General features: G+C 33.1%; 3 protein-coding genes across 3 annotated transcripts; all 3 read left to right on the top strand.

The window, feature by feature from the left end:
* Positions 1 to 339: 339 nt before the first annotated feature.
* LOC135847468 (trypsin-1-like) lies at positions 340 to 7,962 on the top strand. The gene is made up of 7 exons (XM_065367002.1): positions 340 to 685; positions 1,850 to 1,958; positions 3,667 to 3,841; positions 4,968 to 5,188; positions 5,657 to 5,868; positions 6,247 to 6,307; positions 7,493 to 7,962. The coding sequence occupies exons 1-7, from the start codon at positions 629 to 631 to the stop codon at positions 7,615 to 7,617; spliced, it is 960 nt and encodes a 319-aa protein (XP_065223074.1). The 5' UTR covers positions 340 to 628; the 3' UTR covers positions 7,618 to 7,962.
* Positions 7,963 to 8,998: 1,036 nt separating this feature from the next.
* Positions 8,999 to 14,182, top strand: LOC135847465 (trypsin-7-like). Its single transcript, XM_065367000.1, has 7 exons — positions 8,999 to 9,313; positions 10,828 to 10,936; positions 11,198 to 11,360; positions 11,905 to 12,143; positions 12,761 to 12,990; positions 13,843 to 13,903; positions 14,031 to 14,182. Exons 1-7 carry the CDS (start codon positions 9,257 to 9,259, stop codon positions 14,150 to 14,152), a joined length of 981 nt encoding a protein of 326 aa, XP_065223072.1. The 5' UTR covers positions 8,999 to 9,256; the 3' UTR covers positions 14,153 to 14,182.
* A 1,903-nt stretch (positions 14,183 to 16,085) lies between these two features.
* Positions 16,086 to 21,159, top strand: LOC135847467 (trypsin-7-like). Its single transcript, XM_065367001.1, has 7 exons — positions 16,086 to 16,442; positions 17,974 to 18,079; positions 18,359 to 18,521; positions 19,082 to 19,320; positions 19,936 to 20,159; positions 20,549 to 20,609; positions 20,730 to 21,159. The coding sequence occupies exons 1-7, from the start codon at positions 16,386 to 16,388 to the stop codon at positions 20,849 to 20,851; spliced, it is 972 nt and encodes a 323-aa protein (XP_065223073.1). The 5' UTR covers positions 16,086 to 16,385; the 3' UTR covers positions 20,852 to 21,159.
* The last annotated feature ends 2,202 nt before the right edge of the window (positions 21,160 to 23,361 follow it).

Raw genomic sequence — 23,361 nt, 5'->3', positions numbered from 1 at the left:
TGGAGAATCAGGAAAATCGTTATTTATTGCTGAAAGCGCCTGCACATTGAGAGTAAGGAGAAAATGAAATGCTAATGATAATACTTACAAGAAAAACATTACCATCGACATGGACGACTATTAGCAGTGTCACAATGTGTATGTATAGAATAGACCTATGCACCTACCTAGGTTTAATAACAATCAATAAGTAGGTACTGGTTATTAAGGGTTGATTGATGGTTCACAATGGACCGTTTAACAAAGAAGTGTTATGTCTAGGAAAGCAGACACTTTTCTCTTCTTTTTTTTCAAGAATTAGGGTCATTTTTTTCAAAATGACACATAAGATACTCGAGTAGAGGCCAGTGTGGAATTTCAAAAATCATTGTCCGCAGTCAAGTTCTACATTCTACAAGTATCGTATGGCACTTCATTTCGCGAATCTATATTTTCAATTACCTATTTAGACTTCTTCGCGTTCTTTTTTGGTGCAATTGCGTGCATTGTGATATTTTTTTACTCTATTTTATCGGTACCTATTGAAAAATTTTGAATTGTTCAAGATACTTTTCATTTGATTGTGATTTTGTTTTTCTAGTAGTGGTAGTTCTCTTATATTACCCATTGGTCTACATTACTGTTCACCATGTTTCTTGCATCTGCGATCGTATTTGTTAATGTTATCACAATTCAATTGCTACAGGTGAGTAATTAGTAGAAGTATTTTTTCTCATCCCTAATTTTTGTTTCATGTTGAATTTAAATTCAATAATGAGTAGTAAGTAGGGCAAAATCAAAACTCATGCAAAACTGTTTTTTTTTTTTTTTTGGCGAAAGTGAGTACCTACCTATTATTGATTCGAAACTACTCAATTTAAGGTACGTAGGTACCTACTACCTAATGATAATTAAGTCTCGAGAAAGTACAGACTGTGACCAATATAAAATCCTGATGAGCCTGATAGGTACAACAATAAAATGCCAGAGTTGAATTATAGCAGCGACAATTTTTAGTCACATTTTGACCATATCTCAGATTAAGTATAATAACTTCAGTGGTAGGAATTTTTCAGCAATGACTTTTTCACTTTGAAATTTCATTAAACGAATTTGCAAACAATTCCAGAAAAAACCTATCTAGGTTTCATCAGAATTTCAATAGATAATTCATACAAATTCAAGTTTTCCTCTCTGCCTTTGATGAAAAATTTGAAATAATGAATTTTTTGGGCTAAAAATTCACATTTGAACGATAAATGGTCATCAAATTTGTAGGTATAGGCTTGAAATATTATGTGAATTTATAAATACATACATACTAAAAAATTCAGAAAATGTCATCATACTTTTTTTTACTGAAAGTACATATCAGAAAAATACATAGGTAGGTAATAAATTGAAAAATCTGACGTTTGTGAACGAGCAAGGAAAAATTGTCAAAAAAGGGGCATTTTATCTGAAAATTATATTAGCTTACTTCGAACATTCGGGTGAAATGTGAGTTACCGTGTAACAAAAGGCCATTTCTTTGATGAAAAATTTCACGAAGTACCTAATTACTGATAAATTTGGGTGAAATGTGAGTCACAATTAGCAGAAAACCAGTCTAGAATGTTCTGCCAAAAAAAAAAAAAAAAAAAAAAAAAAAAAAGAGGTAGCGTTTGGAAATGGTGTCAATCACCGGGTACTTTACCCGAACTGATAACTGACAAGTGGAAATGAAAAACTTATCTCCAAAAAGTACCTCACACTGACGATCTACCGATCAACGAAATTTCAATACCTAGATACCTATGATCAAGTTTCAAGCAACTGTTTACAATACAACACACCAAATTTTCACACTTGGATATTAATATTGTTCTAGATTACAACAGCTGAAGGCTTACACATCAACAGACGATTTCCTGCGACAGATATTCTTCATACACCACAAAGAAGCATGGGAACGGTTGTTTCAAAGTGTCCTGAATGCGGTGAGATTTCAAAGTTGGGTCATTCCACGTCAATTGGACCAAAAAGTGGTAGGTGGGTTCGGCGATTTTTTTGAAATTTTTCCTGTGGAAAGACATTTCGAAGGGATGACCAATGGCGCAAATCGCAGCCCTCTAGCCCATTTTTAACGGCAGCCAGGGGGTGTCAAAGTTTTCAGTGAACCTAAAATATCATCCATTTCAGCAGTGGATTACTCGATAACCGCGATACCTACCAAAATGGAACTTTTTCCCATAGTTAGAGGTTTTGAAAGGCTTTTTGGTGATATCATAAAAATCAGTGTTGCTACTTTTTTCGTACAAAAAATTAGCTCGAAAAGTTTCAAAACGTAGGTTTCATATCGTTCCGACTCTCAAAAATTCTGAAAAAAATATATTGTGGACAACTGTTCATACTGAACAACATATTAAAAAAATTGGGATGGTAACTTGTAACAAAGTCGATTTAAAAAAATTTAAACTTTTCGAAAAAATGCGATTTTTTGATTTAAAACATGAAAAAAAGTTTTGATCGGTAAAGTTGACCTATTTGACCCCTATTTTTACGTATCTGTTGAAAAAGTCGAAAAAACCCCTTTCACTCAATAAAATGAAGTCATCACAAAAAAATCAAAATTCGAAAAAATTCAATTTTCAATTTCAAACATCAAAAAAAGTTTAAATTTATTCAGTTGTCTTATTTTGACCACTTTCTGACGTATTTCATGAAAAAGTTGATAAAAATCTCACTCACAGCAAAAAAAATAAAATTTGCTTTTTTTGAATTTTTTTGAATTTTGATTTTTTTGTGATGAGTTCATTTCACCTAGTGAAGGGGTTTTTTTCATCTTTTTCAACAGATAGGTAAAAATAGGGATCAAATAGGTCAACTTTACCAATCAGAACTTTTTTTCGTGTTTTAAATCAAAAAATCGCATTTTTTCGAAAAGTTTAAATTTTTTTAAATCGACTTTCTTACAAGTTACCATCCCAATTTTTTAATATGTTGTTCAGCATGAACAGTTGTCCATAATAATATTTTTTTCAGAATTTTTGAGAGTCGGAACGATATGAAACCTACGTTTTGAAACTTTTTGAGCTAATTTTTTGTACGAAAAAAAGTGGCAACACTGATTTTCATGATATCCCCAAAAAGCCTTTCAAAACCTCTAACTATAGGAAAAAGTTCCATTTTGGTAGGTATCGCGGTTATCGAGCAATCCACTGCTGAAATTGATGATATTTCAGGTTCACTGAAAACTTTGACACCCCCTGGCTGCCGTTAAAAATGGGCTAGAGGGCTGCGATTTGCGCCATTGGTCATCCCTTCGGAAGGTCTTTCAATAGGAAAAATTTCAAAAAAATCGCCGAACCCACCTACCACTTCTTGGTCCAATTGACGTGGAATGACCCAGTTACTTTTCTACTGAATTTTCTCTATACTTATCTACCTATTTTACAAATTTAGGTCATCGTCATCGTATTCGCAGCGACAAAAATTTTAAAAAATGAATACCTAAATAAAAAAGCAAAATCATTTCAAGATTTTTAAAATTACCTACTTTTTTGAAAAATTAAAGAAAAGTTATTCGATGATTTTAATGTTTATACTCGTAGGTACATACATACATAGGTACCTCACAGCACAGAATTTTTCGAAGTTTATTTTTATTTATCAAGATTATAATCAACTAATCATACTACTTTTTAGATTGTAGAACAAATACTCGAAAAAAGAGGATTGCTGGAGGAACAATAGCCGAAGAAAACGAATTTCCTTGGATGGCAGCCTTGAAATTGACATACCGCGATAGGAGTACGTCATTTTGCGGAGCTACAATTATTACTAAGCAGCACGTATTAACTGCTGCACACTGTGTGGATGGGTAAGGAAATATTTTCACCGTGTTAGTTGGGTTGGGTGAATCGCCAACAATATGAATCGGATAGTGGATCACGAATCACTGCTTTGAACAGTAGCGTAACTGGACTCCCCTTCTGGGAGGGGTTTTGAAATCATAGATACAAGATATCATCAGAGGCGGATCGAAGTCGTGCTATTTTGAGGGGGGGGGGTGTATCATGCCATTTTGCCGACAAAAAATTGTAATCTTTCCGGTTTAATAATATCAGTGAAGATTTTTGAACATAAAAATATAAATTTTAACTTTCTGAAAACTCTTCCAAAAAAATGATTAATTTATTGAAAAGAAGGTAAAATTACTGCTCAAGCGAAGAGAGCGAAATTTTTTGAAAAAATGGGTTAAAAAACGACCATTTTTGCATGTTTTTGAACAGTTAATGGCTCTGTTCAAAAAAAATGAAGCACTTTTCAATTGGGTTGGGTACTTTGAGTATTTCAGGAATTTCCCTTAAAATTTTTGAATTTACATCAATTTTAATGAAGGAATTCGGTTTGTTTGATCTCAACATTTTTAAAATTCAATCACAGATTTACTTATAATTCAAAAAGTAGAACATCAATTCTAATTTAAGAATTCGATTTTTCCAATCTCAAATTTTTGAAAATTTTATCAGTTTTTTCTTGAAATTTGAAGTGTGAATGATGAAAACCAAATTGGCCCGAGCGAAGCGAGGGCAAAAACTTTTGAAAATTTGTGGTTTCAAGAAGCAAAACAGTAGTAATTTTGATGTGAAAGGTCAATTTGAGAAATAGAAATCATAAGTGTATTTTTACGCGACGGCGCGGCCATTGCGAGCGAAAAATTAATTTTTGCATGGCTTCTGGGGGGGGGGGTGGATCCAAAACCCCTCCCATGATTACGCCACTGGCTTTGAAAAAAGGTATTCGACTCTATTTCAAATCATGAATCATTGATTCTGAAAAGTGATTAAAAACGGCAGAAGTGTCAAGTCGTTTTTGAAATTTGCCAAGTTTCTTTTGCCCCACCCTTTACATTACCCAACAACTGCTAATCATAAGATCGTTAGTATTTTGTAATGTAGGTATGTACGAGTTCAGATATAAAACCGAATTCTTTACGTTTACAGATACACTGCAGGTCAACCAATTGAAGCAGCTTTGGGTAGACATTATCAGAAACAACGATATGAGAGAAACGAAAAAATAGTAGGTATCAAAGAGATAATTCGACACCCGGGATTTGATTTTAAAAGTAGATCTGGAAATAACGACATCGCAATTTTGAAATTAAACCGCACCATATCATTCAATATCCCGCAAATTCAACCAGCATGCCTACCAAGTTCTGGTAAGAAACCATGTTCTTTACCCTGTTAGAGTCGACTTTAACGTATGAAATTAGGTAGGTAGTTAATGTGAATTATGCCCAAAAAATGTACACAAACAATTTAAACTTTTAGGTTTTTTGGAGTGAAGAAGTAATCAGAATATGGTAGTTTTGATTTTTAAATATTTTTTGGGACGTGAAGTGGTGATAAGAAACACTTTCTGAAAAAAGGTGGATTAATTTTCAATTTTTTAAATTTTGAAAATCTAAAATTGATCGTTTTTTTTTGCTGTGAGGTGCTGTGTGGTCACTTTTCTCAGTAATATTACTTTCGACTCAAAGTTTAGCAAACATGACGTACTCGTACCTATACCTGCCTTCCTAATTACTTACAGTATATTTTATTACGTACAGTGTATACAATATGTGTAAGTACTTACATATTATTCGTAATAACAATTTGTGCTCAATGTATACATATACTTGTAGAAAATGAAGATTACGTTGATAACTTTGGCACCGTTATTGGATGGGGTTTCACTGGCGATTCGATTTCCACAACTAATGGGATACGGAAACTGGAAGTTCCTATCATTCCGACTAACGATTGTAGGATTAATTATAGTCATCGAAACGCGTCGTTTTCAGTAACTGATAACATGATGTGCGCTGGTGGTATTAAAGGACAAGATACCTGTATGGTAAGGCCCTTCACATAATAATCACTAATCAGACTAACGTTAATTCCTCACTTGAAAAGAATCAGAATTCAGAAATATATTTCATCCATCATTCATTATAAGAGAGAAAGAAACCAAATAGGCCTAAAACCACTTAAAAAGGCAAAAGTTACTCGAAAAATTTTCAATTTAAAAAAAAACACATTAGTATCAAAATTTTAATAACTTTTTGAAAATTTTTCGAACGTTGTTTAAATGATGAGGTGGGTCTTTTCCTGGTTCATTAAAAAAAAATTGAATTGTCAGAGACAAATATATTGTTTTAGTTACAATTTTAGAAAATCAGATTTCACGGAAATTGAAGGCATTTAATAAATGACCCATTTAAATTCGTTACAGGGTGACAGTGGCGGACCTTTACAAATCGATCTTGATGGACTTGGAACCATGAAAGTTGTTGGTAAGAAAAAATATCACATTTCTATTTGGAATTTGCAAATTTAGCAAAGTGGATTGTGGAAGATATTCATTTGAGCCAATATCTAGGTGAACACCGCGAGGGGCGAGGAGATTTCTGAGTAGCATTTCAGTTAGGTACTTACATCTAATTGAAAAGATATACTGGTCAAAAAAACGCACTCGAGTTGCTCTCCTGGAAATTGAGTCAAATGTGGTTAAGTAAACACGTTGAATAGGTCTAAAATGATGAGCCACAACTCGATTTTTAGCAGCACAAAAATTTATTATCAAGCTATATCTAAAGAGATTTTAAGATCCCAGATGAAATCGAAAATAGCGCTGGGGGCTACCGAATAAGTAACTCGAACTGGTTAAATTCGAGTTGGGGTAAGTTTTAGCCAAGATGTCTTCTCTTTTCCTCGTAAATAATGCTGCTTAAAATAAGGCACTCGAGAAATTCACCATGGTAATAGCGTCAAATGGATGAAACTCATTAAATAGATTGAGAATAATCCACAACTCGATTTCTAGCTGCTCAGATAACAATAAATGCATTTATGGTATCTGTTATCAAATCTCATAATTTTCTCACTATACACAACATTTTCCAGTACCGATACGTGTTTTTATTTTAAATCGAATAAGTTTAGTTTTTTCAAATTGTGTAACTCATACATTTTCAATGGGATGTCCAACACCTCTTACGACCTCTGTATACAAATACATGTACTTATACTTAAGTAACTGACACAAAACATAAGCTTAGTTTACTAAATTTTAATTATATATATGAATACACGTACCTAGTACCTTGTGGTGCCCGGGTCTTTTATGGTAATTGTGGTGCCCGCGTACATAGAGGATCACATATATATGTATGATAAAGGTGTTTTGGTGCAGTTTGGATTTTTCATCATAGTTAGTCATAGAGGTGCCCGATACATAAACTTGGTACTTGTGGTGCCTGCCTCAAAAATTTTTTTTTCACCTTAGAGTGCATTTCACTCGATTCTGCATCGTTTTATATAAAAAGACCTTGTGGTGCCCGATTTGGACGCCACAAGCCCAAAACCGGGCACCACAATGACTAAGTTTAAATTTCAAACTACATACTTACACCACCACAATTGTGCTTATGATTTATGATTTTTAAACTCCATTGAATCTTTTTTTTCTTTTGTTGCAGGGATTGTTTCTTGGGGTGGTGGCTGCAGTGATGAGCCGGATTACCCTACCGTTTACACTCGAATTGATAGATATAAACATTGGATACATGATAACATAGGAGAAGAATGTCTATGTGAAATTTGAAAATCATTAAATTAAAAAATAGTCTTATATTTTGTTCCCATGCAAATTCCATGTTCCTAATCTATATGATTAAGTATGTATCGTAATTTTAAAATGTCAGAGACGAATTGTGTAAAACAATCTTACGTAGGTACCTACCTATGCTTTTACGAAATTTGATGTAATTTTTGAGTTACCTACTTGTAAAGGTACTCGGTATACGAGTAATAATGGTAAAATTATAATTTTCGTACCAAAGTACGAGTACATATTTACTCATCTCTATTCGAAAGCAGGTTCACATTGAAAAAAAAATAAGTACTAATATAAGGGGCTTCCTGTGAATAGTATTTTTCAAATACATGATTCAAGAATATTTTGTGGCGTTTTCATCTTAATTTACCAACAGCGTATAAAACACTAGAATGCAAAAATTTTTCATTAGGTATGTCATCTTAATTCTTGATGATCGAATTTCATAATTTTTAATTCAAGTTGTTGCAAAACACTAATTTTTCGGCTTTTGCGCTTGATTTATTCACGAAAGGAGTAACTTTTCAACTCGTAAGAGTTTAAAATTTTCCAAAGAAATTTTATGTAAAAAGAGACTTTATTATAATGAAGTTATATAGTACATAGGTAAGGTAAGAGCAGACATTGAAGTAAAAAAAAAACCTCGTAGGAGCAGAATTCAATTTTCACCCTTTCTTGAATTTGTTTTTTTTTCGAGAACCGAAGAATTCGAAAATTCACTGGAAGCTCCAGAATAGTTCGAAATCATCGCCAGGCGAGAAAATAAGATACAAATTCAAATTTCAGCTTTCTAGGTCAATTTGGTAAATTTTTTTCTCATTTTTGGCCCAAATTTATTAAATTCTCCAAAATGCGTTAAAAATCAAAAAATAAACCGAACATTTAAATGTATTGCTGGATATTTTACGGTCTTTTATCGATTCTCCTTTACCTGATTCAAAAATGTTTGTGCTATTTCTCTTAAAAGAGATGAAAGAAGAATTTAAACGTTTCTTCATTTTATTGAAAAATAGAGGAAAGAACTACCGTTAATAATTACTTATAGATAGGTAGGTACTGCTGAAAGCACCTGAACATTGAGGGTAAAGAGAAAATAAAATGCTAATGATAATACTGGCAAGAAAAACATTACCATCGACGCCTATAAGCAGTGTCACAATCTGTATGTACCTAGACCTAGGCAGAGGCACCTAGTCACCTAGTCACCTACCTAGGTATAATAACAATTAATAGGTGGGTACTGGTTATCAATGGTTGATTAATAGTTAACAATGGACCTTTTAACAAAGAAGTGTAACTGTCTAGGAAAGCAGACACTTTTCTTCTTTTTTTTTTTTTTCATGAATTAGGATCATTTTTTTTCAAAATGACACATAAGAGTAGAAGAGGCCAGTGTGGAATTTCAAAACTCAATCTCCGCAGTCAAGTTCTACGAGTCATTTCGCGATTTTGTTTTCATTTACCTACGAGTACTTGGACTCCTTCGCGCTTGCGTGCATTGTGATATTTTTGGTGGTCTATTTTATCGGTATTGAAAAATTTTGGATTTGATTGTACTTTTGTTTTTTTAGTAGTGATAGTTCGGTTAGGTAAATTACCTACCTATTTATGTACATTACTGTTCATCATGTATCTTGCATCTGCGATCATATTTGTGAATGTTATCATGATTCAATTGCTACAGGTGAGTAATAAGTAGAGGTTTTTTTTTCATTCCAAATTTTTGTTTCATGTTAATAATAGGTAAGTAGGTAGTGTAAAATCAAAACTCACATTTGCAATAAAAAAAATTTAATGTTTTTCTGGAAAAAGTTAATATTATTGATTCGAAACTACTCAATTTAAAGTAGGTACGAGAAAGTACAGACTGTGACCAATATGAAATCCTGATGAGTCTATACAGCAACAGAATGCCATAGTTGAATAATATCGGAGACAATCTCTAGTTACTTTTTAACCATTTCTCAGATTAAGTTATTAATAACTATTGACTTATGTAATAGCTCCTTGGATTCTCAATAATGGTAGAAATTTTCAGCAATGACTTTTTCTCTTCTATCAGAAAATGAACGAATTTTAATTTTTTTGCCATATGAGTGTGATTTTTATCAACTTTTTCATGAAATACGTCAGAAAGAGGTCAAAATAAGGCAACTGAATAAATTTACACTTGTCTTGAAGTTTGGAATTTTTTCGTGATGAGTTTATTCCATCGAATGAAGGGGGTTTTTCGACTTTCTCAACGATACGTAAAAACAGGGGTCAAATATGGGTCAACTTCAGCAGTCAAAACTTTTTTCATGTTTTAAATCAAAAAATCGTATTTTTTTCGCAAACTTTAAATTTTTTAAAATCGACTTTACGAAATAATGCTATTTCAATTTTTTGAAATGTTGTTTAGTATGAAAAGTTGTCCATAGTATATTTTTTTCAGAATTTTTGAGTGTCGGAACAATATGAAAACTACGTTTTGAAACTTTTCGAGCTGACTTTTCATACGAAAAAAAGTGACAACATTGATTTTTATGATATCAGCAAAAAGATTTTCAAATCCCTAACTATTGGAAAAAGTTTCATTTTGGTAGGTATCGCGGTTATCGAGTAATCCACTGCTGAAATGGATGATATTTTAAATTCACTGAAAACTTTGACATCCCATAGCAGCCTTAATTAAAAAAGGGCTAGAGGGATGCGATTTGCGTCATTGGTCATCCCTTCGGAAAATCTTTCCACAGGAAAAATTTCAAAAAAACGTTTAAAAAATAATGTTCCAAAACGCGCTTTGTCCATTTTTATTGAAATTTTTTTCAGCAGTATTTAGTGGATGAAGTGTATACCTACACTCCTACATCATAAATCCAACCAGATAAAGTGCTAAACTCGCCTAAAAAGCCAATTTACCCGTTTGAAGGGAAACTGTTTTTCCTCTTTCCTGAAAAGTTGTGAAAATGGACAAAGCGAGTTTTGGAATAGCAAGCACTCTTCATTTCAATAAAATCTAATTTGTGTTCATAGGAAAAAATTTGCCCCTTACCCTCCTTCTTGATCGAATTGGCGTGGAATGACCCAACTGATAACTGATAAGTTAGAATGAATACTTATAGATCTCCAAAAAGTACCTCACTGATCAATGACATTTCATACCCATAATCAATTAAGTTTTTCAATATTCATTCTTGGGTATAAATATTATTCTAGATGCCAGCAGCTGAAGGCTTACTCATCAACAGACAATTTCCTGCGCCAGATATTCTTCATACACCACAAAGAAGCATAGAAACGGTTGTTTCAAAGTGTCCTAAATGCGGTGAGATTTCAAAGTTACCTATTTAATTTTCTTATGTACCTATTGTACAAAAGGTCATCGTCCTCGTATTCGCAGCTACAAAAAATAAAAAATTAATGAATAAAAGCAAAATCACTTCAAGATTTTTAAAATACCCACTTTTTTGAAAAATTAAAAAAAAGTTATTCGAAGATTTCAATGTTTACTCATACACAGCACAGACTTTTTTCAAATTTATTTTCATTTTACCAACAATAATCAACTAATCATGCTATTTTTCAGATTGTAGAACAAATACTCGAAAAAAGAGAATTGCTGGAGGAATAGAAGCCGAAGAAAACGAATTTCCTTGGGTGGCAGCCTTGAGAAAATTCGGCGTTGTAAGTTGCGGAGCAACAGTTATCAGTAAGCAGCACTTATTAACTGCTGCACACTGCGTGGATGGGTAAGGAAATATTTTCACGGTGTTAGTTGCAGGGTTTGGTGAAATCGCCAACAATAACTCAAGCTTAGCTGCACCTAACCACGATTTGAAGAGTACAGAATTCGATCGACTGTTAAATACCAATATAAACTGCAAAAAATGACAGGATTTTTGCAAAATTTAGGGAAGTTCAGTAAAAATTGCTAAAAACATAACTGAAATCTTTAAATCGGCATAAAAATACTTCCGAAAACATTCAAATTTATTTTATAGGTAGGTATCATCAAAAAATGATGTAATCATTTCAAAATTTGGAAAAACTTGCATAAAATAGGTACCTAGCAACCTATCTTAAATTCTAAAAGAGAGTCGCCAATGAGTTTGGTCATAATCGTTGCCCCCCCCCCAGATCCACCTTAGTTAAAAGGTAGGTATATACGAGTACATACGTACCTAACAACTGCGAATCTAAGATCGTTTAGTGGTTTAGTAGTTTTTATAATATGTGTGTATTTACGAGTTCATTATAGATATACGAGTAAAACCGAATTTTTTACATTTACAGGATCTTTGCAATCGGTACTGAAACCGGAGTTGAAGCATTATTGGGTGGATATTATAAAAACATAACATTATATGACTTATACGAAAGCAAAACAGTAGTATGGGTAGGTGTTAGCGAGATAATTCTACACCCGGGATTTAATTCGTCATCTTTAGATAACGACATCGCAATTTTGAAATTAGAGCACACGATATCATTCAATACCCCGAAAATTCAACCAGCATGCCTACCAAGTTCTGGTAAGAAACCATGTTATAGTTTTTAATCGCTTTAATGAAATTTCGATCAGCAGTAATTTTAGCTGTATCAACACACCATGGTGTAATAATCGGTCGAAGGTCTCGGACACCACCTGTACAAGGGAGGTCTGTCTCCACAAAATTAGCCCAAGACGAAAAGTCGAAAACGTGATGCCTGACAATTTTAACTTTTAGCCTTTTTGGAGTGAAGATGTAATCAAAATATTCGCTTTTGATTTTTAAATATTTTTTGGGACGTGAAGTGCTTGCTATAAGAAACACTTTATGAGAAAAAACTGGATAAATTTTCATTTTTTAAATTTCAAAAATCGAAAATTTATCGATTTTTTCTCGCGAAATGCTTCTATGGTCACTTTACCATTCAAAAAATATTAAATACGAACCAACATATGTATTTTGATTGCTTGGGTGATTTTCAGTAGTCAGTACCTAAAATTATACTTGCGAGTCAAAGGTTGGCAAACGTGACAACGTACTCGTACCTACCTATCTATGTACCTATACCTACCTAGCTAATTACCTGCTGCATATTTTATTGCATGCATTGCGTACAATATGTGTAGATAATCCGTAATAACAATGTGTCTCAATTGTAGGAAATGAAAATTACGCTGGTTACTTTGGCACCGTTACTGGATGGGGTTACACTGACAAAAATAAGTCCCTGTCCACAACCAACAAGATGCGGAAAGTGGAAGTTCCTATCATTTCGACTAATCATTGTAGGATTAACTACTCGTATATTTATGGAAATCCGCAGTATTCAGTAACTGATAACATGATGTGCACTGGACACTGGTATCTTGGAGGACAAGGTGCCTGTAAGGTAAGACCCTCGATTCTCATAATCAGACTAACGTTGATTCCTCGGTTGAAAATAATCAGAATTCGGAAATATGTATTACCCTTCATTCATTATAAGAGAGAAAGAAAACAAATAAATCGTTTGAAAAGACAAAAGTTGTCAATATATATATTTAAGGCTATTCTCTACCCCTGTTATCAGTAGCGATTTTTGATGAAAACTACGAACTTTGGCCGGGGATTGTGCGAAAACTACTGGACGGATTTTTGTGGGGTTTGGTTTATTTTACTCAGAAAACATTCAAAAGCGAGGGTATGTCGAGATATTTTTGATTTATGTCATTTTGTGGCCGTCATTGGGAATTGAATGGAGGTATTATTGATGCTCAGATCTCCGTTGGAAAAGCTAAATTGGAAAATATGGCTACATACCCTCGCTTTTAATGATAAATTATTAGCATTGGTGAAAACAAATTGAAAGAATTTTGAAAATTCACGGAGAAATCCCCGTCTGAAGTTTAGATGGGAGCGGGTCGCGGGACATAAGTACGACGAAATTCGTTCACTCGATTACATGCAATCTTATGAACGAACGATGAAAATAACGAACAAATCGGCTTCATATTTCGAACGTTTTCATTGGGGTAGAGAATAGCCTTAAAAAAAAACTAGTAGGTTAGGTATCAAAATTTTAATAACTTTTTGAAAAAATTCACGAACGCTGTTTAAAAGATGAGTTGAGTCTTTTTCTGGTTCATTAAAAAAAATTGAATTGCCAGAGGCAAATATAGTCCAGTGACAATTTTGAAAACCAGATTTTTTACAAAAATTGAAGGCATTTAATAAATAGCTCATTTACCTAAATTCGTTACAGGGTGACAGTGGCGGACCTTTACAAATCAATGTTGATGGACTTGGAACCATGAAAGTTGTTGGTAAGAATACATGTCACATTTATTTTAATTAGAAGTCATCAAACTCTCGTGTTACATCACCACAAGTGTTTATAATTTTCAAACTCCACTGGACCTTTTCTTTACCTATTTTTATTTTTTGTTGCAGGGATTGTTTCTTGGGGTGGTACCTGTGGTGATCCGGATTACCCTAACGTCTACACTCGAATTGATAGATATAACCGTTGGATACATGATAACATAGGAGAAAAATGTTTATGTAAAATTTGAAAATCATTAAAATTAAAAAATGGTCTTGTATTTTGTTCCCATGCAAATGCAGTGTTGCTTACATGATTAAGTATCTACGTATCGTAATTTTAAAATGTCGGAGAAAATTTTTGTAAAAAACGATCTTACGTACTTAGGTAGTTATAATTGATTTTTATCATTTTTAATTCCAGTTGTTGCAAAAAACTAATTTTTTGGGTTTTTTGCTTGATTTTTTCACGAAAGGAGTGACTTTTCAACTCGTAAGAGCGTAAAATTTTCCAAAGAAATTTTATGTAAGAACAGACTTTAAAATAAAAAAAAAAACCTAACCTATACGTAAACAATTTTTTCAATGAGATTGAATTAATGTTGGTGCGTTTTTTTTTCTTTCGCAAAAAGGCAAAAACATGCAATCAGAGTGTGGACGTGGTGAGAAAAAAAAGTTTGAGATGAGACTCACACAAATGAGGTCTTCTCTTTTCTTCCCATAAAATGTTTAATGAATGAAGTTTTATTATATTGAAAAAAAATGTCGAGCAAAAGAACAAAAAACGTAGATAAAGTAATTACCCCAAATACACCTCTAGAAAATAATTTAAATGACTGAAATTCATTTTCGATCATTGGCGCATTTTTAAAAATTCCAATTTGGACTAAAAATGAAAAAAAAAATGAAATTTCATAAAATTGAGCTAATCAAATCTGAAAATTTGATTTATACCGTATTTTCGACCTACCCAGTGGATTGGTGTTGGTTTCGAACCGTTCTGGAGCCTTCAAAAGACTTTCGTGGTCTCCGTTTTCGAAAAAATGCTGTAAGGATAGGTAGTAAAAAAAAATTGAATCCAGTGTCTATATACCTACTTGGATTTGCCATCATTGTGGCCCTTTCGATCGATGTAAGCAGGTATTTTCAAAATCTCTTCGCGCCGATTCCAATCAAAAATGTCTTCAATAATTATTTCTTGAAAAAAAAGTAAATCACCGTTCGCGAATGCGGGAACGAAAAAAAATGAAGTTTAGTTTGTATTTTAGTTTTGACCTCCCGAGTTGATCGTTGATGGTTTCAGACAATTCTAGAGCTTCCAATGGATTTTAATTTTTATTATTTATTTATTTTTTTCAAAAATGATCACTGGAAGAAATTTTGAATAGGTATATGAAACAGCAAAACGGCACGAAAAAATCTTGAAAATGTCCATCTAAATCGATCGAAAGGGTCACAAAGATGGTAAATCCGAGTTTATTATAGGAGCTGAATTCAATTTCCACCCTATACTTGAATTGTTTTTTTTTTTTTTTTTTTTGAGAATCGAAGTACCCGATTCAAAAATATTTGTGCTATTTCTCTTAAAAGAGATAGAAGAGGAATTTGAACGTTCCTTCATTTTTTTGAAAAATGGAGGAAATTTTTGGTTCTTTCGCACAAAGTTACATCTCTCGGAGGGGTATTAATTACTGCAAACGACGGTTTTTTTATATTTTTTCACCCATGCTGAACAAGCATTTACATTATGCCATGTAATTTTTCTGCCTTCTCGAAAGCATTGTTTTCTAAAGCATTTATTGGTGCTTGTGTTCTAGACTAAAATAAGGTATTGTGAAAATTACAAATGGAGAATCGAGACTATCGTTATTTATTGCTGAAAGCGCCTGCACATTGAGATTAAAGGGAAAATAAAATGCTAATGATAATACTTACAAGGAAAACATTACCATTGACGTCTATTAGCAGTGTCACAATCTGTATGTATGTACCTAGACCTAGGCACCTAGTCACCTACCAAGGTTTAATAACAATTAATAGGTAGGTACTGGTTATTAAGGGTTGATTGATGGTTAACAATGGACCGTTTAACAAAGAAGTGTAATTGTCTAGAGAAGCAGACACTTTTCTTCTTATTTTTTTTCAAGAATTAGGATCATTTTTTTTTTCAAAATGACACATAAAATACTCGAGTAGAAGAGGCCAGTGTGGAATTTCAAAACTCACTCTCCGCAGTCAAGTTCTACGAGTATCATATGGCACTTCATTTCGCGATTTTGTGTTTTCATTTACCTACGATACATACTTGGACTTCTTCGCGTTTTTTGTTGGTGCACTTGCAATTGCATGCATTGTGATATTTTTGGTGGTCTATTTTATCGGCATTGAAAAATTTTGGATTTGATTGTGCTTTTGTTTTTCTATGTATAGTAGTGATAGTTCGGTTACACATTACCTACCTATTTATGCACATTACTGTTCATCATGTATCTTTCATCTGCGATCATATTTGTGAATGTTATCACGATTCAATTGCTACAGGTGAGTAATGTACAGAGGCATTTCTTTCATCCCTAATTTTTGTTTCATGTTGAATCTAAATTTAATAATAAGTAGGGCAAAATCAAAACTCACATTTACAACAAAAAAATTAGTGTTTTTATGGCAAAAGTTTTTGTTAGGGTGGGGGGGGGGGTGTTACAAATACTAGATAATTACACCCTACGTCAGATTATATTGAGTTTGTCAGGTTGTGGTGAATATTATTGATTCGAAACTACTCAATTTAAGGTAGGCTAGGTACCTACATAATGAATTAAGACTGCAGAAAGTACAGACTGTGACCAATATGAAATCCTCATGAGTCTATACAACAACAAAACACCAAAGTTGAATTATATCAGCGACAAGCTTTAGTTACTTTTTGACCATCTCTCAGGTTTGGTTATAATAACTGTTCACTCATGTAATACCTCCGTGAATTTTCAATGGTAGAAATTTTTCTGCAATGACTTTTTCACTTTTATAAAAAAATAAACGAATTTTAATTTGTTTGCAGATCAAAATAATTGACAACTGAATAGATTTACACTTTATTTGGCGTTTGGAATTGAAAATTGAATTTTTTCGAATTTTGATTTTTTCGTGATGAGTTTATTCCATCGAGTGAAGGGGTTTTTCAACATTTTCAACGGATATGTAAAAACATGTGTCAAAAGGCTTAACTTCAGCAGTCAAAACTTTTTTCATGTTTTAAATCAAAAAATCGTATTTTTTCGAAAATTTTAAATTTTTTTTAAATCGACTTTACGAAAAATGCCATTCCAATTTTTTAAAACGTTGTTTAGCATGAAAAGTTGTCCATAGTATATTTTTTTCAGAATTTTTGAGTGTCGGAACAATATGAAAACTACGTTTCTTTCGAGCTAATTTTTCGTACGAAAAAAAGTGGCAACACTGATGTTTATGATATCACCAACAAAACAGACATAGGTACACTAAAGATAAAAGAAAACCCACCTACCTATACTATCTCTGACGAACCCTCAGAAATACAAAAATTCATCTCTGTAATAAAAAACACCAACCTCACAAACCAAATCTAACCCCCCCCCCCTCCTTTACGGGTGTAATAATCTTGTAATTATAAACACCCTAAAAAAAAAAAAAGATTTTCAAACCCCCTAACTGTTGGAAAAAGTTCCATTTTGGTAGGTATCGTGGTTATCGAGTAATCCACATCCACTGCTGAAATGGATGATATTTCAAGTTCACTGAAAACTTTGACACCCCCTAGCAGCCTTTAAAAAGCGGCTAAAGGTATAAGATTTGCGTCATTGGTCATCCCTTCGGAAAGTTTTTCCACAGGAAAAATTTCAAGAAAAACGCCTACCCTCCCCCCTTACCACTTCTTGGTCGAATTGGCGTGGAATGGTCCAACTGATAACTGATAAGTTAGAATGAATATGTAGATCTGCAAAAAGTACCTCACTGACGATTTACTGATCAATGGAATTTCATACCTATAATCAAGTTTCTCAGTTTTCACTCTTGGGTATAAATATTGTTCTAGATGCCAACAGCTGAAGGCTTACTCATCAACAGACAATTTCCTGCGACAGATATTCTTCATACACCACAAAGAAGCATAGGAACGGTTCCAAAGTGTCCTAAATGCGGTGAGATTTCAAAGTTACCTATTTAATTTTCTTATGTACCTAACTGCTTATTGTACAAATTTAGGTCATCGTCCTCGTATTAGCACTGACAAAAAATAAAAAATTAATGAATAAAAGCAAAATCATTTCAAGATTTTTAAAATACCCACTGTTTTGAAAAATTAAAAAAAAAAGTTATTCAAAGATTTCAATGTTTATTCGTAGCCTACACAGCACAGACTTTTTTCACGTTTATTTTCATTTGACCAACAATAATCAACTGATCATGCTATTTTTCAGATTGTAGAACAAATACTCGAAAAAAGAGAATTGCTGGAGGAATAGAAGCCGAAGAAAACGAATTTCCTTGGGTGGCAGCCTTGAGAATATTCGGCGTTGTAGGTTGCGGAGCTACAGTTATCACTGAGCAGCACTTATTGACTGCTGCACACTGCGTGAAGGGGTAAGGAAATATTTTATTTTCATGTTGTTAGTCGCAGGGTTGAGTAAAATCGCCAACAATAACTCAGGCTTAGCTGTACCTAGCCACGATTTTGAAGAGTACAGAATTCGATGGACTGTTAAATACCAATATAAACTGCAAAAAATGACAGAATTTTTGCAAAATTCAGGGAAGTTCAGTAAAAATTGCTGAAAACATAACTGAAATCTTTAAATTGGCATCAAATACTTCCGAAAACATTCAATTTATTTTATAGGTAGGTATCATCAAAAAATGATGAAATCATTTCAAAATTTGGCAAAACTTGCCAAAACTTGCATAAAAATAGGTACCTAGAAACCTATCTTAAATTCTAAAAGAGAGTCGACAATGAGTTTGGTCATAATCGTTGCCCCCCCCCCACCAGATCCACCTTAGTTAAACGGTAGGTATATACGAGTACATACCTACCTAACAACTGCGAATCTAAGATCGTGTAGTGGTTTAGTAGTTTTTATAATGTGTGTGTATTTACGAGTATTTTATATATATGAGTAAAACCGAATTTTTTACATTTACAGGATCTTTGCAATCGGTACTGAAACCGGAGTTGAAGCATTATTGGGAGGATATTATAAAAAAATAACATTATATGACTTATACGAAAGCAAAACAGTAGTATGGGTAGGTGTTAGCGAGATAATTCGACACCCGGGATTTAATTGGTCATCTTCAGATAACGACATCGCAATTTTGAAATTAGAGCGCACGATATCATTCAATACCCCGAAAATTCAACCAGCATGTCTACCAAGTTCTGGTAAGAAACCATGTTATAGTTTTTAATCGCTTGAATGAAATTTCGATCAGCAGTAATTTTAGCTGTATCAACACAGAATGGTGTAATAATCGGTCAAAGTGAGGTCTCGGACACCACTTTGTACAAGGGGGATCTGTGTCTACAAAATTAGCCCAAGACAAAAAGTCAAAAACGTGATGTCTGACAATTTTAACTTTTAGCCTTTTTGGAATGAAGAAGTAATCAAAATATTCGCTTTTGATTTTTAAATATTTTTGGGACGTGAAGTGTTTGCCATAAGAAACACTTTATGAGAAAAAACTGGATAAATTTTCATTTTTTTTAAATTTTGAAAATCGAAAATTTATCGATTCTCGCGAAATGTTTCTATGGTCACTTTACCATTCAAAAAATATTAAATACGAACCAACATAATATTTTGATTGCTTGGGTGATTTTCAGTAAAATTTTACTTGCGAGTCGACGGTTGACAAACATGACGTACTCCGTAGTCCGTACCTATGTACCTATACTTACCTACCTAGCTAATTACTTGCTGCATATTTTATCAATTATCGCATGCATTGTATACAATATGTGTAGATAATCCGTAATAACAATGTGTCTCAAATGTAGAAAATGAAAATTACGCCGGTTACTTTGGCACCGTTATTGGATGGGGTTCCAATGACGAAAGGACGTCCCTGTCCACAACTAACAAGATGCGGAAAGTGGAAGTTCCTATCATTCCGACTGGCCATTGTAGGATGAATTATATTTATGGAAACTCGTCGCATTCAGTAACTGATAACATGATGTGCGCTGGATACTTGTATTTTGGAGGAAAAGGTGCCTGTAAGGTAAGACCCTTCACATAATCAGACTAACGTTGATTCTTCAGTTGAAAAGAATCAGAATTCGGAAATACATATGTATTACCCTTCATTTATTATAAGAGAGAAAGAAACCAAATAGGAAAATCGCTTAAAAAGGCAAAAGTTACTCGAAAATTGGTAGGTAAATTTAAAAAAAAAAAAAAAAAAAAAAAAACATTATAATGTAGTATCAAAATTTTAAAAACTTCTTAAAAAATTGCGGAACGTTGTTATAAGGATGAGGTGGATACTTTTCTGATTCATTAAAAAAAATTGAATTGTCAGAGGCAAATATAGTCTAGTTACAATTTTGAAAACCAGATTTCGCGAAAATTGAAGGCATTTAATAAATTACCCATTTAAATTCGTTGCAGGGTGACAGTGGTGGACCTTTACAAATCAATCTAGATGGACTTGGAACCATGAAAGTTGTTGGTAAGAATAAATGTCACATTTATTTTAATTAGAAGTCATCAAATTATACATACCTACTACATCACCACAAGTGTTTATAATTTTCAAACTCCACTGAACCATTTTTTTTTTTTGTTGCAGGGATTGTTTCTTGGGGTCGTGGCTGTGGTCAACCATATTACCCTGGCGTTTACACTCGAATTGATAGATATAAACGTTGGATACATGATAACATAGGAGAAAAATGTTTATGTGAAATTTGAAAATCATTAAGTATTAGAAAATGGGCATGTATTTTGTTCCCATGCAAATGCAGTTTTCCTTATATGATTAAGTACTTACCCACGTATCGTTATTTTAAATGTTGTAGCAAATTTATGTAAAACGATCTTACGTAGGTAGTAATAATTGATTTTTATCATTTTTAATTCCAGTTGTTGCAAAAAACTAATTTTTTGGGTTTTTTGCTTGATTTTTTCACGAAAGGAGTGACTTTTCAACTCGTAAGAGCGTAAAATTTTCCAAAGAAATTTTATGTAAGAACAGACTTTAAAATAAAAAAAAAACCTTACCTATACGTAAACAATTTTTTCAATGAGATTGAATTAATGTTGGTGCGTTTTTTTTTTCTTTCGCAAAAAGGCAAAAACATGCAATCAGAGTGTGGACGTGGTGAGAAAAAAAAAGTTTGAGATGAGACTCACACAAATGAGGTCTTCTCTTTTCTTCCCATAAAATGTTTAATGAATGAGGTTTTATTAGATTGAGAAAAAAATGTCGAGCAGAAGAACAAAACACGTGGATTTTGAGGGAGAATTTTTTACATTTTTTGTAAAATGCAAACTCAAGAAGGTATTCAAGTTGACTTTTTTAAAAATATTTTTGAACAAGACGAAGGCGAATTAATAAAGTAAGTACCCCAAATACACCTCTAGCAAATAATTTAAATGACTGAAATTCATTTTTCGATCTTTGGCGCATTTTAAAAAATTCCAATTTGGACTAAAAATGAAAAAAAAATTTGAAATTTCATAAAATTGAGCTGATTAAATCTGAAATTATTTGAATTATACCGTATTTTCAACCTACCCAGTTGATTGGTGATGGTTTCGAACCGTTCTAGAGCCTCCAAACGACTTTCGTGTTCTCCGGTTTTCGAAAAAATGCTGTAAGGATGGTAAAAAAAATTGAATCCAGTGCCTAATGTACTCTTGGATTGGCCATCATTGTGACCCGTTCGATCGATGTAAGCAAGTATTTTCAAAATCTCTTCGCGCCGATTCCAATCAAAAATGTCTTCAATAATTATTTTTTGAAAAAAAAAGTAACTCACCGTTCGCGAATGCGGGAACGAAAAAAAAAATGAAGTCAAGTTTGTATTTTAGTTTCGACCTCCCTAGTTGATTGATGATGATTTCGGACAATTCTAGAGCTTCCTTTGGATTTCCATTTTTTATTTTATTTTTTTTTCAAAAATAATCACTGGAAGAAATTTTGAATATGAAACGGCAGAACAGCGCGAAAAAATCTTGAAAAAAAATCAAATTGATTGAAAGGGTCACAAGAGTGTAAATTCGAGTTTATTGTAGGAGCTGAATTCCCTTGTCACCCTCACTCAATTTTTTTTTTCGAAAGCCGAAAAATTTGAAAATTCAGCGGAGGCTCCAAAATAGTTCGAAACCATCGCCAGGCCAGAAAATGAGATACAAATTAAAATGTCAACTTTCTAGGTCAATTTGACAAAATTTTGATTTTTTTCTCATTTTTGGCCCGAATTTTGAAAGCCCCTGCACATTGAGAATAAAGAGGGGAAAAAATGCTAATTATAATACGTCTTGCAAGAAAAACATTACCATCGACGCCTATTAGCAGTGTCACAATCTGTATGTACCTAGACCTAGGCACCTAGTCGCCTACCTAGGTTTAATAACAATTATTAGGAAGGTACTGGTTATTAGGGGTTGATTGATTGTTAACAATGGACCGTTTAACAAAGGAGTGTTATGTCTAGGAAAGCAGACACTTTTCTTTTCTTTTTTTCTAGAATTAGTAGGATCATTTTTTTTTCAAAATGACACATAAAATACTCGAGTAGAGGCTAATGTGGAATTTCAAAACTCACTCTCCGCAGTCAAGTTCTACGAGTATCGTATGGCACTTCATTTCGCGATTCTGTGTTTTCATTTACCTATTTGGACTTCTTCGCGTTTTTTGTTGGTGCACTTGCGTGCATCGTGATATTTTTGGTGGTCTATTTTATCCTTATTGGAAAATTTCAGATTTGATTGTGCTTTTGTTTTTCTAGTAGTGATAGTTCGGTTAAGTAGATTACCTATTTATGTACTGTTCATCATGTATCTTGCACCTGTGATCATATTTGTGAATGTTATCATGATTGAATTGCTACAGGTGAGTAATGTGCAGAGGCATTTCTTTCATCCCTAATTTTCGTTTCATGTTGAATCTAAATTTAATAACGAGTAGGTAGGGCAAATCAGAACTCACATTTGCAAAAAAAAATTCAATGTTTTTCTGGCGAAAGTGAATATTATTGATTCGACAGTACTCAATTTAAAGTAGGTACCTAATGAATGAAGACTGGAGAAAATACAAACTGCAACCAATATGAAATCCTCATGAGTCTATACAACAACAAAATGCCAAAGTTGAATTATATCAGCGACAATCTTTAGTTACTTTTGACCATTTCTCAGATTAGGTTATAATAACTGTTGACTGTAATACCTCGGTGAATTTTCAATGGTAGAAATAT

This window comes from Planococcus citri, chromosome 5 (assembly GCF_950023065.1).
Source record: "Planococcus citri chromosome 5, ihPlaCitr1.1, whole genome shotgun sequence".
In the NCBI taxonomy this organism is placed as follows: domain Eukaryota; kingdom Metazoa; phylum Arthropoda; class Insecta; order Hemiptera; family Pseudococcidae; genus Planococcus; species Planococcus citri.
Note: the sequence above shows the minus strand (reverse complement) of the source record. Positions and strands in the feature narration are given on the sequence as shown.

Bases quoted from the DNA above. Each gene is read 5' to 3' on its own strand.
- LOC135847467 (XM_065367001.1), top strand. From the start codon at position 16,386: ATGTATCTTTCATCTGCGATCATATTTGTGAATGTTATCACGATTCAA. The intron at 16,443-17,973 runs GTGAGTAATGTA...ATATTGTTCTAG, and splicing joins TCACGATTCAATTGCTACAG to ATGCCAACAGCTGAAGGCTT. The intron at 18,080-18,358 runs GTGAGATTTCAA...GCTATTTTTCAG, and splicing joins TCCAAAGTGTCCTAAATGCG to ATTGTAGAACAAATACTCGA.
- LOC135847465 (XM_065367000.1), top strand. From the start codon at position 9,257: ATGTATCTTGCATCTGCGATCATATTTGTGAATGTTATCATGATTCAA. The intron at 9,314-10,827 runs GTGAGTAATAAG...ATATTATTCTAG, and splicing joins TCATGATTCAATTGCTACAG to ATGCCAGCAGCTGAAGGCTT. The intron at 11,361-11,904 runs GTAAGGAAATAT...TTACATTTACAG, and splicing joins GCTGCACACTGCGTGGATGG to GATCTTTGCAATCGGTACTG.
- LOC135847468 (XM_065367002.1), top strand. From the start codon at position 629: ATGTTTCTTGCATCTGCGATCGTATTTGTTAATGTTATCACAATTCAA. The intron at 686-1,849 runs GTGAGTAATTAG...ATATTGTTCTAG, and splicing joins TCACAATTCAATTGCTACAG to ATTACAACAGCTGAAGGCTT. The intron at 5,189-5,656 runs GTAAGAAACCAT...ATATACTTGTAG, and splicing joins AGCATGCCTACCAAGTTCTG to AAAATGAAGATTACGTTGAT.